The following is a 21,905-nucleotide window of genomic DNA, read 5'->3' on the forward strand; positions in this document are numbered from 1 at the left end:
GGTGTGTGTTTCTCTGTCTGTATTTGAATGACAAAGTTTGAGCAACCGTGTTTGGTACTTAACACATAATACTCAATGACATTTCTGGCTTTGGCCCAGCAACTGCAGGGCTTGGGACAATCATGAATTGCAGTCCTAACTATGAGAGTTGTAGGGCAAAATCACCAAGACAGAAACAGCTGCCCAACCTTTCCTTTGACCTCCAAATGCCAAGGCACATCCCAGAAGGCCCTCAGCTCCATTGCATCCCACCAACCTGACATAGACCCCCTGCCAGTCCTAGAGTTGCTTCCTGATCACTCTCAGTCTCTGGGATTAGTCAAGAAAGGAGGGAGAACACAGCGAGAAGGTCTAAGAGCAGAGCTTAAGATCACAGAAGTGACAGTGACAGTCAGGTGGGGAGCTGCTCATGCAAAGAGATAAGAGAGAGAGAAGGAAAACCTGCTGTTTGGCATCTCTTTAGACAGATCTATATAGAAGGCACCAAGTAGGTCAATGCAAATGCTGGGAATACACCAAAAGTGCAGAGGGGAAAGCAAGAATACCCCACCAGTTCTCCTGACCCGCAAGCATTCAGCAGGAGATCCAAAGAGGTAAAATCTGGAGCAGGCTGTATTGCTTTTGTTTGGAGTAAAGCTCTCAGAATCTCATGAGCTGTCTGTCACCTGGTACACACATTATCTCATCCCCAAACCCACAGGTTTTGCATTTCTATGGCTGTTCCCACAGACTGATCATGAAGGCCCTTCCTAGAATCATAGAGTTGGAAGAGGCCACTAGTCCACTCCTATTCTGCCATGCAGGAACTCACATGGCCATCAGTCTCTGTTTAAAAGCTTCCAAAGAAGGAGACTCCACCACAGTCCAAGGCAGTATCTTCCACTGTCAAATCACTTCTACTGCCAGGAAGTTCTTCGTAACATTGAGGTGGAATCTTTTCCTGTAGCTTGAACCCAGTGCTCCGGGTCCTAGTCTCTGGAGCTTCAAAAAAGAGCTTCTCCATCTTCAGGATGACATCCTTTCAAATATTTAAACAAGGCTATCATATCACCCCTTAATCTCCTCTCCTTCAGGCTACCATACTCTGAGCTGCTCCTCATAGGGCTTGGGGGTTCCCAGACCTCTCACTATTTTGGTCAAGCTCCTTTGGACATGCTCCAGCTGCCTACATCCTTCTTGAATTGTAGTGCCCAGAACTGGACACAGGATTTCAGGTGAGGTCTCACCAAAGCAGAATAGAGCAGTACTATTACTTCTCTCGATCTAGACATTATGCTTCTGTTGATGCAGCCTAGAACCCACCTGTTTGCTCCATACATCTGAAGAAGTAGACCAATTCTACCAAGGTTCATGCTACAACTTCTTTTGGACAGCTGATCTCAAAGGTGCTGCACAATCTCTTTGCATACTGATAATTCAGACTAACACAGATACGTTTCTGAATTCTAACGAATGTGAGAAAGATCCCTGCACAGACTCCAGTAAGAGTCTGAGTAAGAAAACAAAGACAATAAATCATGACCGCTGTTACCCATCCCTAAGTTCTCCCCATTCTAACCTGCTGAGTCCGCGGCTTGTAGGGTGAGCTGCTTTCTAGGTCTGCCAAGATACTGGTCAAGGAGTCGATTTCTGCATCCAGACTGGAACGCCTTTCTTCTAATGTTTTGGCACCTGGCTTGACCTAGAAGAGTCATCATCATGATCATCATCATGAACCCCAACATCTTTATTTATATCCTGTATTTTCCCCACAACCGGGACTCAAGAAACCTTACAACTTGAAGCAAACACAATATGGTTAAACTATACAAAACAGCAACATGAAAATGGAATTAAAAGATCAATGCCATTAAGAGCTGATTAAAACATAATTTTTTTAAAAAAAAGTATAAGAACAGTACAATTAAAAATACAGAGGGCCCTCACATTCACTGTAGTTAGGGATGCAGAACCCCTGTAAAAGTGGAAAAGCCACATTAAAAAAAACCTATTTTTTTTTACCTTAGAGAATACCTCTCTAGAAATTTCTAGGTCCTCTAGCACAACTCTATGGTCAACATCCAATGGAAGATGACCATATAATTGTGCCTGAAGACCTACAAATGCCTAGAGAAGTGTTTTATATCCAGGAATTTCTAAGTCTTCCAGTGCCACTTCTAGCAAAAGATAGTCATAGAGCCATGCTGGACAACCTAGACATTCCTGACAGAAAATATTAAAATCCACAAAAAATCAAATATGTAAATAATAATATGTAAATAATCAAATCTGCAAAATTCAAAGCTGCAAATGTCGAGAGTCAATTGTAGCACAGCTCCATCTTACAAGCCTTTTCTTAATAAATAGTCAGCCCTCTGTATCTATGGATTTTTATACAAGAATTTCAACCATCCACTGTTTGAAAATACTTTAAAATTATATAAATTCTCTAAAGCAAACCTTAATTTTGCCATTATATATAAAAGGGACACTATTTTACTATTCCACTGAATTTACATTCACAGATTTTGATATCCATGGGGAGACCTAGAACCAAACCCCAGCAGATAGCAAGAGCCCACTGTATTCGGTTATTGAAAGACTGTTGGAATAAACAACAACAACAACAACAACAACAACAACTCAAGGAAAGAGAACAAGGAAGCAGGTATTTGAACCTCCTTAGGGAGGGAGTTCCAGAGCCTTGGGTGCTATCTCATGTTCTTACCAGGCATGCTTATGAAATGTAGTGGGGCTGAGCTTCTGACTGAAAGAGCCAAATAAAACATCCCCACTCATCTTCTCAGTGGAGAATTTGAACAATGTACAGCCAAAAGCTTGAATCTGGTGCAAATAGTTGATGTTTGGCACATTTAGTGCCAAACCTGGGGCATACCCCTTTTAAAATGGGGTAAAATAAGTCTGTTTGCTTTGGAAGATCGGAACTCTCTGTTCTGATGCCAGACAGGTGTTTGAAGTATGTTCTACTGCATAGCACATCTGCCATAGTGGAGCATCACTTGCTCTCAGGTCAGATCATGTTGCTCAACCATGTCACCAAATCTGGATGCCTCGCTCTGACCTCAGAAGTGAATAATGTGCCACCACTGCACCAGGCAGCACAGACTCTTCTTCTCAGGGCCCAAATAAGCTCATATGGAGAGAAACAGTCTGTCACATAGGAAAGGATGTGGACAAGATGGAGTGTGACCAGTGGAGGCCAAGCAAAATGGTGAACGGTCTGGAAACCACCAAGCCCTATGAGGAGCAACATAGGAACCTGGACATGTTAAGCCTGGAGAAGAGAAGGTTAAGAGATGATATGATAGCCCTGTTTAAATATTTGATGGGACAATCTTGTTTTTTGCAGCTCCAGAGACTAGGACACAGAGCAATGGATTCAAGCTACAGTAATAGAGATTCCAGCTCAACATTAGGAGGAACTTTCTGACAGTAAGAGCTATTTGACAGTGGAAGGAGTCTCCTTCTTTGGAGGTCTTTAAACAGAGGCTTGCTGGCCATCTGTTGGGGCTGCTTAAATCTGTATTCCTGCATGGTAAAAGGTGGTTAGACTGGGTGGCCTTTGGAGTCTCTTCCAACTCTATGATTCAATGATAGGAACAGACATTCTTGAGCATTTTTCTGGAAACGTGTCTGCCTACCATTGAAGCTTGCAACATTATCATTCTTATACAGATGTTTTCACATATAGTTGACAGGGTTTTCTGAATCTTGGGAAAGAGATGGGTAAGTAGCATGACTATAGTTGGATGTTAGGACTAAGGAAAAAAAGCATGAAGTAGGAAAGAGTTGAAAACAAACTCTGTTACACAACCATTTGGGCTGTTTTTAATTTTAAAGACACACTCTCCTCACCAAAGTTTATGGTTTTCTGGCAGAACTACAAGTTTCACATACGTATGAAGCCACATCTGCTTATGAACTGTCATGAATTCTTGATGGGGTTGGAAAGCATAAGACCTGGAAGGAACCAATTAGCCCTCTCTTGAAAACAATTGTTCAAATGCAAGACCATCTGTCACAGGACACCGCTGTAATTACAGAGGAGTTCAATTCAAGATGCTTGTATTGACATACAATACCCCAAAGAGCTTGGGTCCAGGATATGAAAGATTGCCTCCTCTTGTATAAGCCTGCCTTGAATGTAAGATTTTCAATGGAGGCCAGGTTGTTGAGTACACAAGAAAGCATTTTCTCCATAGCAGCACCCCTTTGTAAGACTCCTTCCAAAGTGATATCAGGCTATCTCCATTCTTGCTGGAATTCTATTATTCTATTGGGTCTTTGTTTCTTAAACCACACTTTTAAACATTGGCTTTTAATTCTGACTTTTGGCTTTTCAAAAATGTTTTTAATTTGAGAGATTTGGTGGGCAGAAAAATGATTGATCAATATGGTTCAACCCCTGTACCTGCAGGACCAGCATCTGCAGTTTCGCTTACCTGTGTCCAAAAATATACGTCCGCTCTAGGCATTTTCTAGGACCCCCAGCATGATTCTTTGGTATGCTTCTGGCAGACATTGACCATAGAGTCACACAGCGGAGGACCTAGGAATGCCTAGAGTTGTCTCTATGTCTGCAGGGGAGGTGCATTGAAGATCTGGTTTTCATATACAGATGGAACAAAAGTATGTTGCTCCACAGGCTACTGGTGGTTCTACTGTGATTGGGTGAATTATCACCAAGTTTTACTCCAAACTTCCAAAGAGCTATCTAACATGATGAACCCCATCACCCCAGATAGATGAAGCACCTTTGGCTGTTCCTTTAAAGTTCAAACTACAATGGGCTTGTGGAGGTTTGGTTCCAGGACTCCCTACGGATATTAACACCCCAAATTAAATATACCTCTGAATCTTCCCTGAGATCTCTTCTCAGCCTGAACCATTTCTTTATTTCAATAGGTGGTTGATCAAATATGTGGATACAAACCTGTAGAAACTGAGGGCCCACTGTAAAACCGAATGTGGATTCCCAGCCCACTGCCACTGATCAGTGTCTGATGTAGGCTAACCAAGCAAGGCTCAATCCACACAAGATGGAAATGTTCTGAGTGAGTTGGGTGTGCTCTCCAAGAAAAGGGTATTTCAGCTTCTTTTAGATGAGGCAGTGCTTCCTTTTGCAATGTGTGACTTTTTAATTTGGATTTTGTCCCTAGTTTTGCATTGGCATGGATGTTATCTTGAAATGCATGAGTTCCTAGAACAGCCATAATTTAGTACTTAAGTCCCAAGCCCAAGGGGCATTTGAGTAGGACGTGGCTGCAGCTGTCACTAAAGACCATGCAAGGAAGTCACGCATGAACACCAGTGACCTATTCAGATCATAGCCTGTAGTGCTTTTGCCCACTGAAGCTGTTGAAGTACAATTTGCACCATTGATAAAGTATTGATTGTGTGACATTTCAATCCATCTGGCATTTCTGTACCCAGGAGAAAAATAACCCTCCAAGTTTTTAACTCAGTTGAAGGTGGTGATACTGTTGAGTAAATGGTTATGAATTATTATACGATTATATATACTGGAAGCACGTAACAGGGGGAGTATGATGGTCATCTGAGAATGGTGATATTGCCCAACAAAACATTGGAAGCAGTGGCTGGAATCTTCTTAGTGTCTTGTACATGTGTAACTGTAACTTCACCTCAGGAAGCAGTTGGATGTTATCGTGTGGAGAAGAGTGTGTCTGCATACAGGGGAAGGTTAAAAGAAGTTGTCCATGTGGTAACACAGCAAACATTCATTGTGTATTTGTGCATTCAGGTACACAATATGTGCTTCACCTTTCCATGTGCAAATGCACACCACGTATTGTCTATGGAGACACACATGCACAGTGGGTTGCTCATTCAGCTGTGCTAGTGACGAAACAATTGAAAAGTACATTAAAAGCAGAAAACTGTTTTATTGACAAATGTTGTTCTGAAGGACACTCTCTATGAAACAGCCAAAAACGATGCTTCAAATTGAGTAGAAGTGAATTGAGGTCTAGAAATTTATAGTGGTGCAGATTGTGTGTGGTTGAAAGCAGCCAAAAGTGGCTTCCTGGGCCTCCAAACAAGGCCATCCCTGCTTTAGATCCTGGTAAACATCTCTAGGGTGGTAGAACATTTATTTTCAACAAATATTTATAATAGTGGAGACAGTGACAGGGTTATGCAATCCCCACTCCTATAAATTATCAGGGAATAAAAGAAAAGAAAAGGCCCACAGAAGGGGAGAAAGCAGAAGTGGATTTCTTGAACATCTTGCAGCAAGTGGCATTTCAGGCCTAGTTTAGATCTAATTGAAAAGCCAAGAGTTGTTCTCCCTTCAGATGCTTCATCCTGGTTAGCACAGATCCTAGATGTTGTACGAGACAAGACCTGAATATTCTTCTGCATTTGTCTAAATCAGGGGTGGGCAAAGTACTGTCAGCCCTTTATTATCCATGGATTCATTATCCACAGATTCAAGCATTCACGGCTTCAAAATATTAAACAATATATATAAATTCCAAAAAAAGCATACCTTGATTTTGCCTGGAATCAAACCCCAGTGGATACTAAGGTTGCACTGTGCAGCCTCTGAAGCCCCCCCAAGATGCTCCTTAAATCTCCTTTTTAAAAAACAACCCAAAAATGGAGAGGGAATATTTGTAATTTTGTTTACCCTCCAAGCAGCCAAAGTATGCCAAAGCTGTTGTGATCCATTTTCCCACACCCTCCAATCCTTCGAACCTCCCCAAGACATAGGAAAAAAAGTGAAAAATGGTTTGAAAATCAGCTAAAATGGCATCTGGAAGTGACATCATTAACTTTGGGCACATTGAGACATACTGACAGGCACAGGGTGGGCATAGGCCCATGCCCCCTGTGCAGTTGCCCAACCCTGGTCAAATCAGTGCCCACGTCCCCATTTTTGAACAGAAATCCCTGCATTCTCCTTATTCCCATTAGTAAATTGCAAAGATGTGGACTGGGACACTGGAAGGAATGCCCAAATGCACATCAGTCCTGTTGTGTTTTGGTACCATCGTGTAATGGTCACTTTGTTGCCTATGTTATTTAGCAACATAACAGAACCCCTTTAATGGATATGGATGTTACACAAGTGCCTAATTCCAGCAGATGAAAGTCCATTTACAGAGACATAAGTGACCATCAGGATTCTGGTCACTTAAATGAATATACATAACTTGTTGTTGTTGTTGTGTATCTTCTAGTCATTTCTGAATTATGGCGACTCTAAGGTGGGGTACCACAGGGTTTCTTGGCAAGATTTGTTCAGAGGTTTGCCATTTCCTTTCCCTGAGGCTGAGAGAGTGTGATTTGCCCAAGCTCACCCAGCGATCCAGTTACATGGCTGAGCCAGGATTTCAACCCTGGTATCCATAGTCATAGCTCTTTGCTCAATCCACTACACCATGCTGGCTCCCTGTCTCCTTCGTTAATACATTTAACTAAACATATTTAATTAGTAGCTGATACAGGATTCAGGCCCCCGTTTTTGGTGCCAATGAAAGGAGTTATTTGTATGTGTGTGCGCAGTCCCACAGATTGAGAAATTATGGGGAAATTGTGAGGGACCCCTTTTATAATGGTAATCCAGTGGTGACCAAACCTCTGAAGTTCTCCATTCTTGAACAAAAGCATGAAGTAAGTTTTGGTGGTTTTTTTTAAAACTTCCTTACCAATTATCCACTGCTTGTTCATGGGGATTAAAATGAATTATTCACCTCCTTGTGTGCCTCTTGGGGCATAAATTTTGCAGAGTGGACAACTGAAGATCTAGCAGCTTTGACTGTCCAACTTCCATTGCTGCCTATCAGGGGATCAAGAGCCAGGTCTCTCTCGAGGTCATCCTGATGGAGCAACACTGATGGAGAACAACTTCACAGAAGGCAGAGATGCTGCCTCTTCTTTCCCCTTTTAATTAATAAAATTACAGCTCAGAGCTCATTATTGGTAATTATGGCCACTGTCAGAGCTTCCCGTTTCTTTGCCGGCTTCCATCCGCGTCGACCTTAATCCTGTGCCAAATGCAGCATGAATTAACGTTTAATTAGCCATTAAATAGAATTAACGGTCTCTGATGGCAACGTGGCAGTGAACAACTGGAGGCAGAGGAGGCGGCGGCTCTGGCATGAGGTGAATCTGCCACGTGCGTTTGCAGGAAAACAATGACAAACCAGTTGTTGGCCAGTCCATCAATTGCAGATGGAGGGCAAGTCTGGATTGCTTTTTCTTTACTTTACTTTTTTTTGGGTGTTTTACACACACACAAAAACAATTCTTATGTATGTAGTGGCATGTGTGTGTGTGTGTGTGTGTGTGTGTGTGTGTGTGTGTTACAGCCATTGTGTAAGGCCTACACTCTGTTCACAGTTGCATGAGCAGAATTCTGTAAATGTAAGCATTTTGTTATGCAGTTGTGCAGTCTTGGATGCTGCATAACTTTCCCAGCAGGGCCTTCAATGTACTCCTTGATGTACTGGGATTGTGGAAAAAGCTGATGTGCATTCTTCCCCACTGCAAAAGGGGACAGTCCCAGGGACATAAGTAGATATACAATCAGCTTTATAATACTGGTATCTAACAGAAGGGGGATGTAGTGTAATCCCTGTGTAACTACATGAGTGTAGATTTACACGACATAAGCATGTGTTAGGATCTCAGCTCAGATCTTGGCATTCCATATGCGCTATGCATACAAGATATTTCTACCCTGATCATTATCTTCTTTCTGCCAGAAAATTCATTCATAGTATCATACAATCCTAGAATTAGAAGAGACCTCAAAGTGCCATCCAATTCAACCCTATTCTGCCATGTAGGAAGACACAGATGGCCATCCAGCCTCTGTTTAAAGACCTCCAAAGAAAGAGACTCTGCCACTCTCCAGAGCAGTGTATTCCACTGTCAAACAGCTCTTATCTTCAGGAATTTCTTCCTAAAGTTTTCTGGAATCCCTTTTCCTGTAGTTTGAATCCATTGCTTTGTGTCCTAATCTCTGAAGCAGCAGAAAACAAACTTGCTCCATCCCCAATACAGCATCCCTTCAAATATTTAAACATGGCTGTCACGGCCTCTGTTAACCTTCTCTTCCTCAGGCTAAACGTACCTGGCTCCCCAAATTGTTCCTCAAGGAAAATCAAAGTATGCAAGTATGACCCCATCTCCCCCCATAACAATGGAGGTTTATATGCATAGAATCACAGAATCCTAGAATCTTACAGTGGGAGGAGACCCCAAGAACCATCTAATCCAACCCTTGGATTGAATTAACTGAAGAAAAGAGGGATGGAAAAGGAACTGAACAACAGAATCACTTGGCTCTCATCTACAAAGTTTTCTTACCTGAACACTGAAAAGGGACTCATCTGGAGGAGGAGGAGGTGGAGGTGGCAGGAAGGCACCAGCAGATGGAGGGAGATTCCCAGGGTCATCCGCTGAAGGTGGAGGAGGTGGAGGAGGTGGAGGAGGAAAATCACCTACAGGTGTAAACGTAGAAGTAAGCATGTCAGAAGGATCCGGGACAGGCAGCCACAAAGGAACTGGGTTTATACTGAGCTTCAGGACAAATACTACTAGATTACATCATCATCATCATCAAAACCAGCAATAATTACAATAGCTTTATTTAGTGCACACTGGGGATGGAGCAAACTTGTTTTCTGCAGATCTAGAAATGGGGACATGGAACAATGGATGCAAACTACTGAAAAGGAGATTTCACCTCACCTTTAAGAAGAACATCCTGACAGCAAGAGCTGTTCAACAATGAAAGATACTGCCTCAGCGTGTGATGGAGTCCCCCTTTTTGGAGGTTTTTAAACAGAGACTGGATGACCAGATGTTGGGGGAGTATTTTGATTGTATTTTCCCTGCAGGGGGTTAGACTGGATGGCCTTGAGGTACATTACCATGATAAGATTCTATGATTCTATATCACTACACAAAAGTAAAGCACTCCCAGTCTTGAGTCAATAAAGTGATTGATTGAAAATAATGAAAAAGAAACACCTGTGTTGAAGATGTACACTCTACTTTTTAAAAAAAGGAATATTGGGGAAGCAACAAATGCAAATATAATGGAGCCTTCCTATTGGGCTGGTGATCCACAAATCTGACTGCCTGCGGATCGCCATGCCCTATATTATTCAATGGCGGTACATGCCACTTAAAGGATAATTAAACCACAATTCTGTTTAAAAACACAAGTTAAAAACAGCTTTAAAAATATTTAAATGATAATAAAATAAGGGCACAACACACTTCCCTATTAAGAGTTGTTGTACTACATCTTGTTTATTTTCCATGCTCTGTGTATTGCTATAAGACATCTAAGACCATGAGCCATTCTCTCTATCTGCGTTTTATAATTAAAAAAAATCCTCCCACTGTTGGGAGGAATACTGTGATATTTGCCTTGTTTTCTGTATATTTTTGGCTATTATTTGGGCTATAAAATAAACGTAGGCTATTACTATTACACATTACTCCATTTAAAGCCCTCCTGATCAGATCTTTCATTCTTAGCAAAAACATTCTTGCCAACTGCTGTGGGGTGCCATCCATCCCTTGCCCAACATCCACCTCCATGAAACCACACACTGTGGTCCAAGAAGACAAATCATCCTTAGCAGCAAGATCTGCAGAACCAGTTGTTCACCTCCACTATTTTTCTCTTCTTTCCTGGGCAATGCCCTTCCACTGGAAGCACAGATAGTTATTTTGTACAAATTAGACCCATATCTGATGGAATCCATGAAACCCATATAATATGATGTGGGGGGGGGAACCCTACTGGGATCCATTGAATACATATACCTCTTTACCGTGGCTTGATTATACATATTAAAAATATTAAAACAGCTTTAGTGATCATTGTCATTTTGCTTCTATAATGCTGTCTTGCCAAAGTTCAAGGTCTTTAAAGATGGTGCTAAGCACTTATGGTGTTAAGCACAAACAAGTTTATTCTAATCTCAACTGTTCGGAGGAAAGGTTTTATCCTATTCCATAAAGTTCTGCTCCGCTGGGATTTTCACTCATGCCAGAGCCATTCTGGTAGGCTCCTGAACGCTCCCTGCGGCTGTTTATAGAGATCTGATTACATACATAAATAATATTGATGTCTGAAATAAACAGCAAAAGTAATGATTTAGAAAAGCTTGTTGCTACCAGATGGTTGAAGAGGAGGCTTGAGTCAAAGCAGCCTCTCCAGGGGGCAGTTTTGCAATTCGGCTTGGCTGGAGCTTGTCTGCTCTGGTTTTCGTCTTCCAGGTGAAAGACCCTCCTGCAAATCTGGTAAGGATTGGCTGTAGTTTTTTGGAGCTGGGGGGTCATAACAGCAGGAACGGGGTAATGAACGCTTGGAGCAAAAGTCAGCCCTGCTTTAACTCAATTCCAATCAACACCATGCGCCTCTTCAAACACAAAAATAAAATTACTCAAACACCAAATAGGCAGAGGAGGCCAAATCCAGAATGTTGTAAGGAAGAAAGAAAGAGAGGAGCAACAGGCTTTAAATAAAACAAACATAAACACACTCTTATTTTTCATGGGAGGAATAACATGTTGGCCAGGATCTTGCTGGTGTTTTAAACATATGTAAAATCCAACCACCACAACAACAACGTTTTTACCTGCCTCTCCCCATGGAAAAAGGCAGGGAACAACAATTAACAAACAATGCCAGTTAAAAGACATCAGTTAAAATGCATCCATTTAAAAGACAAATAACATATGCTCATATTAAATCATATACACATATTAAAATGAAATATTTAGGCTGCCTCTGCACTGCAGAAATAATGCAGTTTGGCAGCGCTTTAACTGTCATGATTCAATGCTATGCAACTCTGGTATTTGTAGTGTGCTGTGGCACCAGAGCCCTTTGGCAGAGACAGTTAACTATCTCATAAAGCTACATATCCTAGAATTCCATAGTGTTAATCCATGGAAGTTAAAGTGGTGTCAAACTGCATTAGGCTATGTCAACACAGTCTAATATTTTTTATTTTTTATTTTATATGCTCACAGAGAAGGACCCAAGGCCACTTGGAAGGACAGCTATGAAGGAACCGGGTAAGATGCCAGCCACAGATGCTGGCGAAACGTCAGGAAGAAATTCTTCTGGAACATGGCCACATAGCCCGAAAAACCCACAAAAAACTATGAACCAGGTAAGATCCTCAACTGTAAAGTTGTAACACTAAATGCCCACATCAGAAGGATCATGCATGCATTATGTATGATTTCTCATTTGAAATTTGGTGATGGAGGAGACCCCAACTTATGGTGACCCTGTCCTCCACTGTTCTGCTTACTGTAGGTCTTGTTGATTCAGGGCCATAACCTCCCTAATTTGGTCTATCTATTTGGTGCTCCGTCTTCCTCTCTTTTTGCCACCTTCTACTGTTCCTAGCATTATTGTCTTTTCCTCATGCCTTCTCATGATTTGGCCAAAGCTTCAATTTAATCATCTTGGCTTTCAGGGAGATTTCCAGCTTGACCCATTTGTTTGTTTTGGCCATCCACAATATCCTCGGCACTCTTCTCCAGCACATTTTCAATGGGTTGATTTTCTTTTTATCCACTTTTTTCACTGTTTAGATCTCACATCCATACATAGTCACTGGAAATACAATGGCATGGACAATCCTCACTTTAGTGCTTAGTTGTATATCTTTGCTCTTTAGGACCTTTTCTAGTTCTTTCATGACTGCCCTCCCCATTCCTAGCCTTCTTCTTATTTTTTAGCTGCAGTTGCCATTCTAATCAATGCTTGATCCTAGGTATGAGAACTCTTTAACTATTTTGATTTCCCCATTGTCAAGGTTGAATAATGGTTCAGTTTTGATTTGTTCTAAGACCCGTTCCTTTGTCTTTCTGGCAGCCCATGGTATCTGCAGAACTCTACTCCAGCAGCACCACATATCAAATGAGTTGTGTATTCAATTGTGCCACATTGCCATTCAGCACAAAGGTCATGCACATCACTCTATACATAGAGATTTATATACTCATGGAGGATTTGAACCAGACTCTCCCTAGCCCTCAATGCTTCCTGACTTCTGAATTGGCTTTATTGTGTTGCCATGGAGCCAGTTTTGAGTAGCTATTAGCAATCTCTCTCTCTCTCTTTTTTAAAAGGGGAAAAATCATAGCCTTTAATAAGTGATCTGTAACTGTCTAGCATCACTCAGGAAAAGCATGGCACCAAATGAAAAAGGGAACAAAGAGAGGAAATCCACTTGCAGCAAGGAAAGGGAGAACTATTTTAAACAGATTATAATGAAAGAGACTGTTTGGGGGGACAAGGATCAATTTTTACAGAAACTTCTCTCCCCTTCCCACATTTAAATTCATAAGCATCTGCTACAGGATAGTTCAGAACTGATGTACATCCATCACATATCTTCATTTAGAATAACAGCAGCTTAGAAGAAATCAGATGATTTCAAGGACAAGAATTCTTCCCTGTGAAGAAAGACTAAAGGAAATGGAGCTTCCTAGTTCAGGGGAGACAAAAATGATGGGAGTGGGGACACAACAGAGGCTTAAAATACTAGGGGCAGGTCTACACTGGCCAGGATATTTTGGACTGCACCCAGAGTATTTTAGCCTGGAAGCTGGCCCAACTTTGTCCAGTTACCTGGGCACTCCAAAGCAACACTAAGCACTTGCCTACACAGTTTCCCACTGTGCTGCCCACATGACAGGAACAAGTCACTCCATCAGAGGCTGAAAACAAGGTGCCCAGCATCAATCACATTATTATCTTTTTTTTTCTTTTTTGAAGATGGGGACAATATTTGCCCTCCTCTAGTCTACCTTCCTCTAGTCTGCTGGGACTTCTTCTCTTCTCCAGGAGTTCTCAAAGATTAGTGCCAATGGCTCCGAGATTTCATTTGCCAGTTCTTTTAATACCCTTGGATGTAGTTCATTTGGTCCTGGAGACTTATATTCATTTAGATTAACCAGGTATTCCTGTACTATCTCTTTACTTATTCTGTCTTGTGTTTCCCCTATTGTGTCCTATGCTCCATTTCCCTCAGTTTGACCACTCTTTTCCTTTTGACAGAAGAGTGAGGCAAAGAAGGTGTTGAGTAATTCTGCCTTTTCTATGTCTTCTCCATCTTCTCCACGGAGTGGCCCTACCGTTTCCTTCTTCTTCCTACGGACATAACCCCCAAAGCCCTTTTTATTGTTCTTAACCTCTCTAGCAAGCCTGAGCTCATTCTGCACTTTGGCTTTTCTGACTTCACCCCTACATGTGCTAGCTATTTGTTTGAATTCTTCTTTGGTTATTTCCCCTTTTTCTTTTTCTTATACCACTCCTGTTTAAAACTTAGCTCAGTGGAAAATTCTTTAGTCATCCACCCTGGTTTCTTGAGACACCTCTCATTTTTCCTCCTCATTGGAACTGTTTGAAATTGTGCCTTCAGTATCAGAGAGACTGTGTCAACGAAGCCATAATGGAAGCTGTGGGTTTGCAAGACCTGAGCAAGGCTGCTGACAACAGGATGACTTGGAGATTTCTCACTCATAGGCTCCCCAAGTCAAATCTGACTTGAAGGCAAATAACAACAACCATTTTAGTGAACTGTGACATCGACACAACTGAATGTACAACAAGAACACCATCATACCCAAATTTTCCTGTTATATATATATCCATCCATCCATCCATCCATCCATCCATCCATCCATCCATCCATCCACTATATTATGCCACCTGCTAAGAGAAGTATTGCTTCCTGCCATATTAAAGAGTAGCCAATTGGGCTTTGGACAATCTTAAACATCTCCAAATCTCTCTCAAGACCAAGGAGAAATTAGATTTTTAAAAAGGCATCACAGGCAATCTTACTAAAAGAGACAGCTCTTCCATATTTTTATTTGCAGTAAATAATTATACCAGGAACGTACCAGAAATAGCAATTAGTTGTCTAGGTGATCCCAGTCCCATTGAGGGATGAGAGACAGAGAGAGAATGACTGTTGCCAACATGAGATGGGACTATTGAGCCTTTGTGGTTACAGACGGTGAGAACCATGGATTCTGCTTTCCAAAGATGCTGTTCAAACAACATAATATTTCTATGCAGTCCAATAGCAAAGCTAATTCATAACAGTCTAGCACTATGGACTGCAAAGGTCTGCCCTGAAGACAAAACTCACAAGGTTTGCTCAGGGCTTGGAAATGTTGCTCATCAGACTGATGGCTTTTCATCCTCAGTCCTGTTCCCTGTTCCCTGCTCTCTGCTCTCTCTCTCTCATTCACTCTCTCTGTGTGTGTTATCAGCTGCCCTTGACTCACGGTGACCCTGTGGATGAGCCGTCTCCAAGCCTCCGCATTCTCCACTGCTCTGCTCAGGTCCAGCAAATTCAGTCTCATGTCCTCCCTATTTGAGTTTATCCATGTGGTATGCGGCCTGCCTCTGTTTCTACTACCTTCCATCTGTCCCAACATTATTGCCTTTTCTAGTGAGTCGTGCCTTCTCATGATATGGTCAAACAACAGTCTCAATTTCATCATCTTGGCTTCCAGGAAGAGTCCTGCGTGATCCATTCTAGGACCCATTTGTTTGGTTTTTTGGCCATCCACAGTATCCTCAACACTCTTCTCCAGCAACACTTCTCACATCAGTTGGTTTTCTTTTTATCTGGTTTCTTTGCTGTCCAGCTCTCGCACCGATACATGGTGATGGGGAGCATCATAGCTTGGATAATTCTAACTTTAGTGCTCAGTTGTGTATCTTTAATCTTTAGGATCTTGTCCAGTTCTTTCACTGCTGCCCTTATTATTAATATTAAACTTTATTTATATAGTGCTGTAGATTTAAGCCCTTCTCATTCCTTCCCATTCCTGGTCTTCTTCTGATTTCTTGACTGTAGTCTCTGTTCTGATCAATGTTTGATCCAAGGTATGAGGAATCTTTAACTATTTCGATTCCCTCATTGTCTAGGTTGGATCTTCTGTTGATCCTCTATGGTCAATTATTTGCGTTCTTTATTTTCTGCAACAAACCTGCCTTTCCACTTTCTTCCTTGACCTTCTTTGGTCAGTGTTCCAAGTCCATGATGTTTTCTGCTAGTAGTATGGTGTCATCTAAGTATCTTAGGTTGTTGCTATTCCTTCCTCCTATCTACTCCTCCCTTTTCGAAATCTAGCTCTGCTCTTCACATGATATTTTCTGCATACAAGTTGAACAAGTAGGGTGATAATATGCAGCCTTGCCTGACTCCTTTGCCATTTAGGAACCATTCTGTTTCTCCATATTCTCTTCTAACAGTAGCCTTTTGTCCTAAGGATCAGAACTATCAAATGTAGTGGCACTCCCATGTCTTTAAGAGTGTTCCATAGCTTTTCATGATCTAGACATGAAAACATTCTGCCTAAACATTAAGAAGAATATCTTGACAGTAACAACTGTTCCAATAATCAAATAGACTGCCTGGGAGGGTGATCGACTCTCTTCCTTTGGTGGTCTTTGAACAGAGGTTAGGCAACTATGGTCTAAGCCACACTGCAGAAATAATCCAGTTTGAGACCGCTTTAACTGCCCTGGCTCAGTGCTAGGGAATTCTAGGAATTGTAGTTTATTATGGCACCAGAGCTTTTTGACAGAGAAGGCGAAATGCTTCACAAAACTACAGTTTCCAGAATCCCCTAACATTGAACCAGAGCATTTAAAGCAGTCTCAAACTGGATTATTTCTGCAGTGTGGTTTGGACCTATGTCTCAGGCATGCTTCAGTTGTACACTTGTACACTGACTATCCATGGCTCATGGCCCAAAGAAAATTTGGGCAGCATCAATTTTGCACATAAAAAAGCACCAAATATTTTTCTTCATATCTTCAGATGAACTTCTCAAGACCACTCATCTCTCCTTCCCATCCTTTACATTTTAGAACTACCAGCAAATGCAGGAAAGCAAAGAAGAATACAATATTATTATTATTATTATTATTATTATTATTATTATTATTATTATTAAAAGAAAATCCATCCTCTCTGACTTCCTGGACCTTATAAAAGCTATTGATTCCCATTTCAAGACCTGGGCACTTCAAGACACCTCCAACTCCTCTGGGAGGATGGCCGCAGTAGAAATGCTTTCTGCCTCTTGGCATTCCTGATCAGACGCTCAATCCCGGGAAGGGAAATGGCCCATCTTGAGCCTCTTGAAGATCTCAGAAGCTTTTAGGAATACTGGTTTTGGATTGCATCTCATAAAAAAAACTTGATTCGAGGCAAAGTCTAGCCCTCTCCAACCTACTCCAGTCTACTTGAAAAGCATAACCATATCTTTTCACTGGTTTCAACCTTGGAGGCAATTCTTCTACAAGTATCTGATTCTCTAACTCCTCCATATCTCTCTTTCTGCTTTCCTACACTTGATTGTCTCCCACTTCAAAAGTTTAGATTGCTATCTCTTTGGGGTGGGGATAGGAGAGCAATAGGGGAACATGCCTTACAGCAAAGCAGGCCAACCCTTTGGGGACATTTTCAAACCCCAGAGCTATCCAGGGAATAGGTCATTGCCCCTTGCACAAAACTACACAAGATCCTTCACATATTCAGGGGTGGGATACACAAATGATGGGGTGCAGATGTTACTTCCAGATGGCTTCCAAAAACAGCAATTCTTATATTTGGAGGAGAGAGAGAAAAAAACACCTGTGGGGTGGCGGGGAGAATCATGTAGCCCCCATGGCCAATTTCTATCCCTTTTTGTGCATAACACCCATATACTTTCCTTTTGCACCCAAAAAGTCAGAATCTGAGATAAGTCTTTAAAAATGGCATTTTCTCGCGCTGAGGAGAAAAATGGTGGGACTATTTTGTACTTGCTTTCAAGAATGAAGTTTATGAAGATTTATAGCCCTATCATGAGGTGATCTACTACCTAATGAAGTAAACCAAGTTTCTGGACCTTATGAAGATTCAATAGCAAGCATGCAGTCCTTCCCTTCAGACCCTTCAGACCCAGGAGACTAGAAGTTTCTCAAGCACATATAACACTGGATGGAGAACCACAGGAATAAGACATTTCTAAGGAAGGTGCAATTACACCTGTGTTACACAAAATCTGGAAACCCTTCATGGACATTGACTGAGCTCCTACAGCAAGGATAAGGAGCATAACTTTATGCAGAGGCTATGTAATGTCTTCTCATTAGTGAACTGCAATGTGTGCATAAGGTCTGCATGTGTTTAGAACATGGTGCAACTGTACATGCAGTTGCAAGCATGCAATGCATGATGAACAACTATGGGCACATTATAATTGCTTCCAAAACCTTGAAATTAAATGCGGACTTTCTGCATCAGAAAAAAATGTCCAAACATCCCCACAGGGGCACTTATACAGTACTATGTTTATGATGCCAACATGGTGTAGTGCTTTGCATGTTAACTGCTCTTGAGTCAACCTTGACTCATGGCAACATGGTGGATGAGACATTTCCAAGCCCTGCAGTCTTTCACTGCTCTGTTTAGGTCTTTTAATTTCAGGCCCGTGGCCTCCCTAGTTGAGTCTATCCATCTGGCTTCCTTCTACTTTCCCTAGTATTATTGTATTTTCGAATGTGTTGTTCCTTCTCAGTACATGAACCACAGTTTAGTCATCCTGGCTTCCAGGGATAGTTTGGACTTGCTCTACAATCCATTTGTTTGTCTTTTTGTCCATCCATGGTATTCTCAGCACTCTTCTTCAGCACCATAACTCAAATGAGTTGATTTTCTTTCTTTCGGCTTTCTTCACTGTCCAGCTTTACTATCTATACATGGTGATGGGGAATACAATGGCTTGAATGATCCTCACTTTGGTGTTCAAGAGTTATATCTTTTTTACTTTAGGATCCTGTCCAGTTCCTTCATAGCTGCCCTTCCCATTCCTATTCTACTTCTAATTTCTTGGCTGCAGTCCCCATTCTGATAAATATTTGATCCAAGATATGAGACTTCCTTGACTATTTCAATTTCTGATTATTTAGGATGAATTCTTGTAGACCTTCATTTGTTTTGTTAATGTTCAGCATTAATCCAGCCTTGGCACCTTCCTCCTTGACCTTCTTCAGTAATTGTTCCAGGTCTTTCTTGGTTTCTGCTAGTAGTATCTGCAGTTTTTAGATTGTTAATGTTTCTTCTTCCAATATCCACACCTCCTGCCTCTGAGTCTAAGATAGTTCTGCAGATGGCATTTTTTACATACTGGTTAAATAGACAGGGTGATAGTATGCAGCCTAGCCTGACCTCCAACTGGTAATCATTCTATTTCTCCACATTCAGTCCTTAGAGCAGCCTCTTGTCCTGAATACAAGTTATGCATTGGAACATTAGATGTAGAGACACTCCCATTTCTTTCACAGCTTCCATAGTTTTTCATGCTCTATGAAGTCAAAGGCATTGCTGTAGTCAATGAAGCACATGTTTATTTATTTGTTTTATTTATTTTTTGAAATCTCTGGTGTTCTTCGTCATCCACTGTATGCTTGTTATGGGGTCCTTAGTGCGTCCTCCCTTTCCTGAATCCAGCTTTCATCTGGGAGACCAGGATTTAATTTTTCATTTGGCCATGGAAACCCCCTGCAGGACCATTAGAAAATCGCCCTCTCTCAGCCTCTGAGCAAGGCACTGGCAAACCCACTTGGAATAAATCTTGCCAAGGAAATCCTGTGATAGGTTAACCTTATGATCTGCATAAGTTGGAAATGAGTAAAAAGCAGAGGCAGTATAGTGGAGTAGTCTGAATGTTGGACAACAACTTGGGAGAGTAGAGTCTGAATCCTGCTTAGCTACTTGAACTTACTGGGTGACTGTGGGCAAATCTTAACTTTGGAGGAAGGCCATGGCAAACCTCCTCTGAACAAATCATGCCAAGAAAATCCTGTGATAAATTCACCTTGGGATTGCGATACATCAGGAAGGACCTCAAAGAACACAACAGCATGATGCCAACAATATTCCAGCCTCTCTCTCTCTCTGACGCTCTGTAAGATCACTAAGATCTGTCTCTACTCCTGAATATCTATATACATGTAATCATAGATAGACATATAAACACAAAAGACAAAATCCTGGATGAAATTAGACATGTTAGATTAATGGATATTGCAGTACTATTTGGCATGTATCATGAGTTCCCACTTTAATTTTACAAACTGATTTTTAAAAATGCTTAATTTAATGCCAATGGTGCCGAAACTAGGAGAGAGGTGGGCTGTATGAGATCTAGCTCAAGTGAAGTCCACCACCCCCGGACTCCCAAGACTCCCAGGCCCATCTCTCTGCTGGAGACCACCTGTCCTCTGTCAGAGGCGGATTACCAGGCTACGTGAACCTTCCTTATGATGCTCCCTGATAGCTCTTGGGTCTCTTTCTAGCAGCTGTGTGGGCAGGAGGAGAGTCATGTCTGGTTGCTCCACTCCCCACACACCCACTAAGCACCAAAGAAGAAAAGCAATTCTGCAGGGGTGCATTATTATGATATGAACTAATTCAAGACATAGCTTGCTTGTTTGTTTGTTTGCTTGCTTTTTAGATAAGCAAATGGCCAGATGGATGGTCTATCCTTAGATATGCCAAAGGGGGATGTGCCCAGAATCTTCCTCTCCTCCCCCAGAAAGGTCATTTCCAGCCATCCTTGCTCAAAATATGATCAAGTGCATGGGGATTTTGCATAGATGGAAAACAAGTATTTCTTTTCAGAAGTTAAAGATCTGCAATTGCCTTGGTCTCTGGTTTCATCAGTTAGCAGAAGTGCAGAAACTTTTTAAAGCCAGTATAGTGTAGTGGGATGAATGCTGGATTAGGACTCCAGGAGAACAAAGTTCAAGCCTCTTCTCAGCTTTGACTTTGGGTGAGTCACACTCTCTCAGCCTCAAAGGAAGTTGTTACCCCAAGGTCCAGCCCTCTTTTATCCCTAATCGACCTCTATATCAGTTGATATTAAAAGGGACTTGTGGGGCATGTAGCCACAAAGAGTGCCTCAGTGCGGGGAAATTGCCTGATGAAATAAAGAGATTTGGTAGGATCAGCCTGGGAAGTGCTAAGTATATGTAGCCAGGATAGATTCATCAATATTGGAATCTGCATAATCCCCTCACACAGGATAGTGAGTGCTAGATCTTGTGTCTGCAGGACAGCAGAGGTCAAGAAGTATTTCCTCTGGGAATGACACTCCTTTTTCAAAGGACATTCACACCATAGTTTTTTGTGGGTTTTTCGGGCTATGTGGCTGTGTTCTAGAAGAGTTTATGCCTGATGTTTTGCCGGGATCTGTGGCTGGTATCTTCAGAGATTGCTGGCATGGAAGTGAGTGAGGTATATATATACTGTATATGGACACCAATTGCCCAGCCATTCTCCCTTCCTCTTGCCATCCTCTTCCCCTTGAAAAACCATTCAACTCCTGAAACTGTCTCAGGATATGTTTTGCCATATAAATATACCTGCCAATGCACCCTCAATTAGGTCTCGCTTGAACTCGGACAGGCACTCTGTCCGGTTCATGTCTGACTCCTCAGTAGATCTGGCCACCCTGAGGTCCGCAGGGAGTGTACTGAATCAGATTAAATTCAGAGTTTTTTCTCCCGCAATCAAAGATTTGCCTCTGGAATTGGTACAATATTACCCTCTGTAATCCAGAAAGTCACTATCTGCTCTCAACTTTATATCACAAGAGTGTGTGTTTTTCAGTGAAAGTTGATTTCCTCTCTTGCCGTTATAAATAAATCTATATTTAGATCTTCAGTTCTGGAGTTCTGTTTCTCAGAATCAGCATACACTGGCTTGATCCCTGCTTTTAGTTGCCCAAAGCCCTCTTAGCAGCTTCACTTGTGCTAATAACATTCCCACTATTAAATATTGGTTGTGGGTGCCCTTAGAGACCCTGACATTTGGGGG

The 21,905-nt window shown here is 41.7% G+C and overlaps 1 protein-coding gene across 6 annotated transcripts in view; it reads right to left on the bottom strand.

Annotated features, from left to right (window-relative positions):
• The window catches only part of LOC121924985 (LIM domain containing preferred translocation partner in lipoma), a 318,874-nt gene that overhangs the window by 118,787 nt on the left and 178,182 nt on the right, over positions 1-21,905 (bottom strand). For all 6 annotated transcript variants that reach the window (XM_042456641.1, XM_042456643.1, XM_042456639.1 and 3 more), the window contains 2 exons: positions 9,340-9,473; positions 1,559-1,681 (listed from right to left, as the gene is read on the bottom strand). In XM_042456641.1, the coding sequence (XP_042312575.1) occupies positions 1,559-1,681; positions 9,340-9,473 (257 nt within the window). The remainder of the gene's footprint in view (positions 1-1,558; positions 1,682-9,339; positions 9,474-21,905) is intronic.

Source organism: Sceloporus undulatus, chromosome 3, assembly GCF_019175285.1.
Source record: "Sceloporus undulatus isolate JIND9_A2432 ecotype Alabama chromosome 3, SceUnd_v1.1, whole genome shotgun sequence".
Lineage (NCBI taxonomy): Eukaryota > Metazoa > Chordata > Lepidosauria > Squamata > Phrynosomatidae > Sceloporus > Sceloporus undulatus.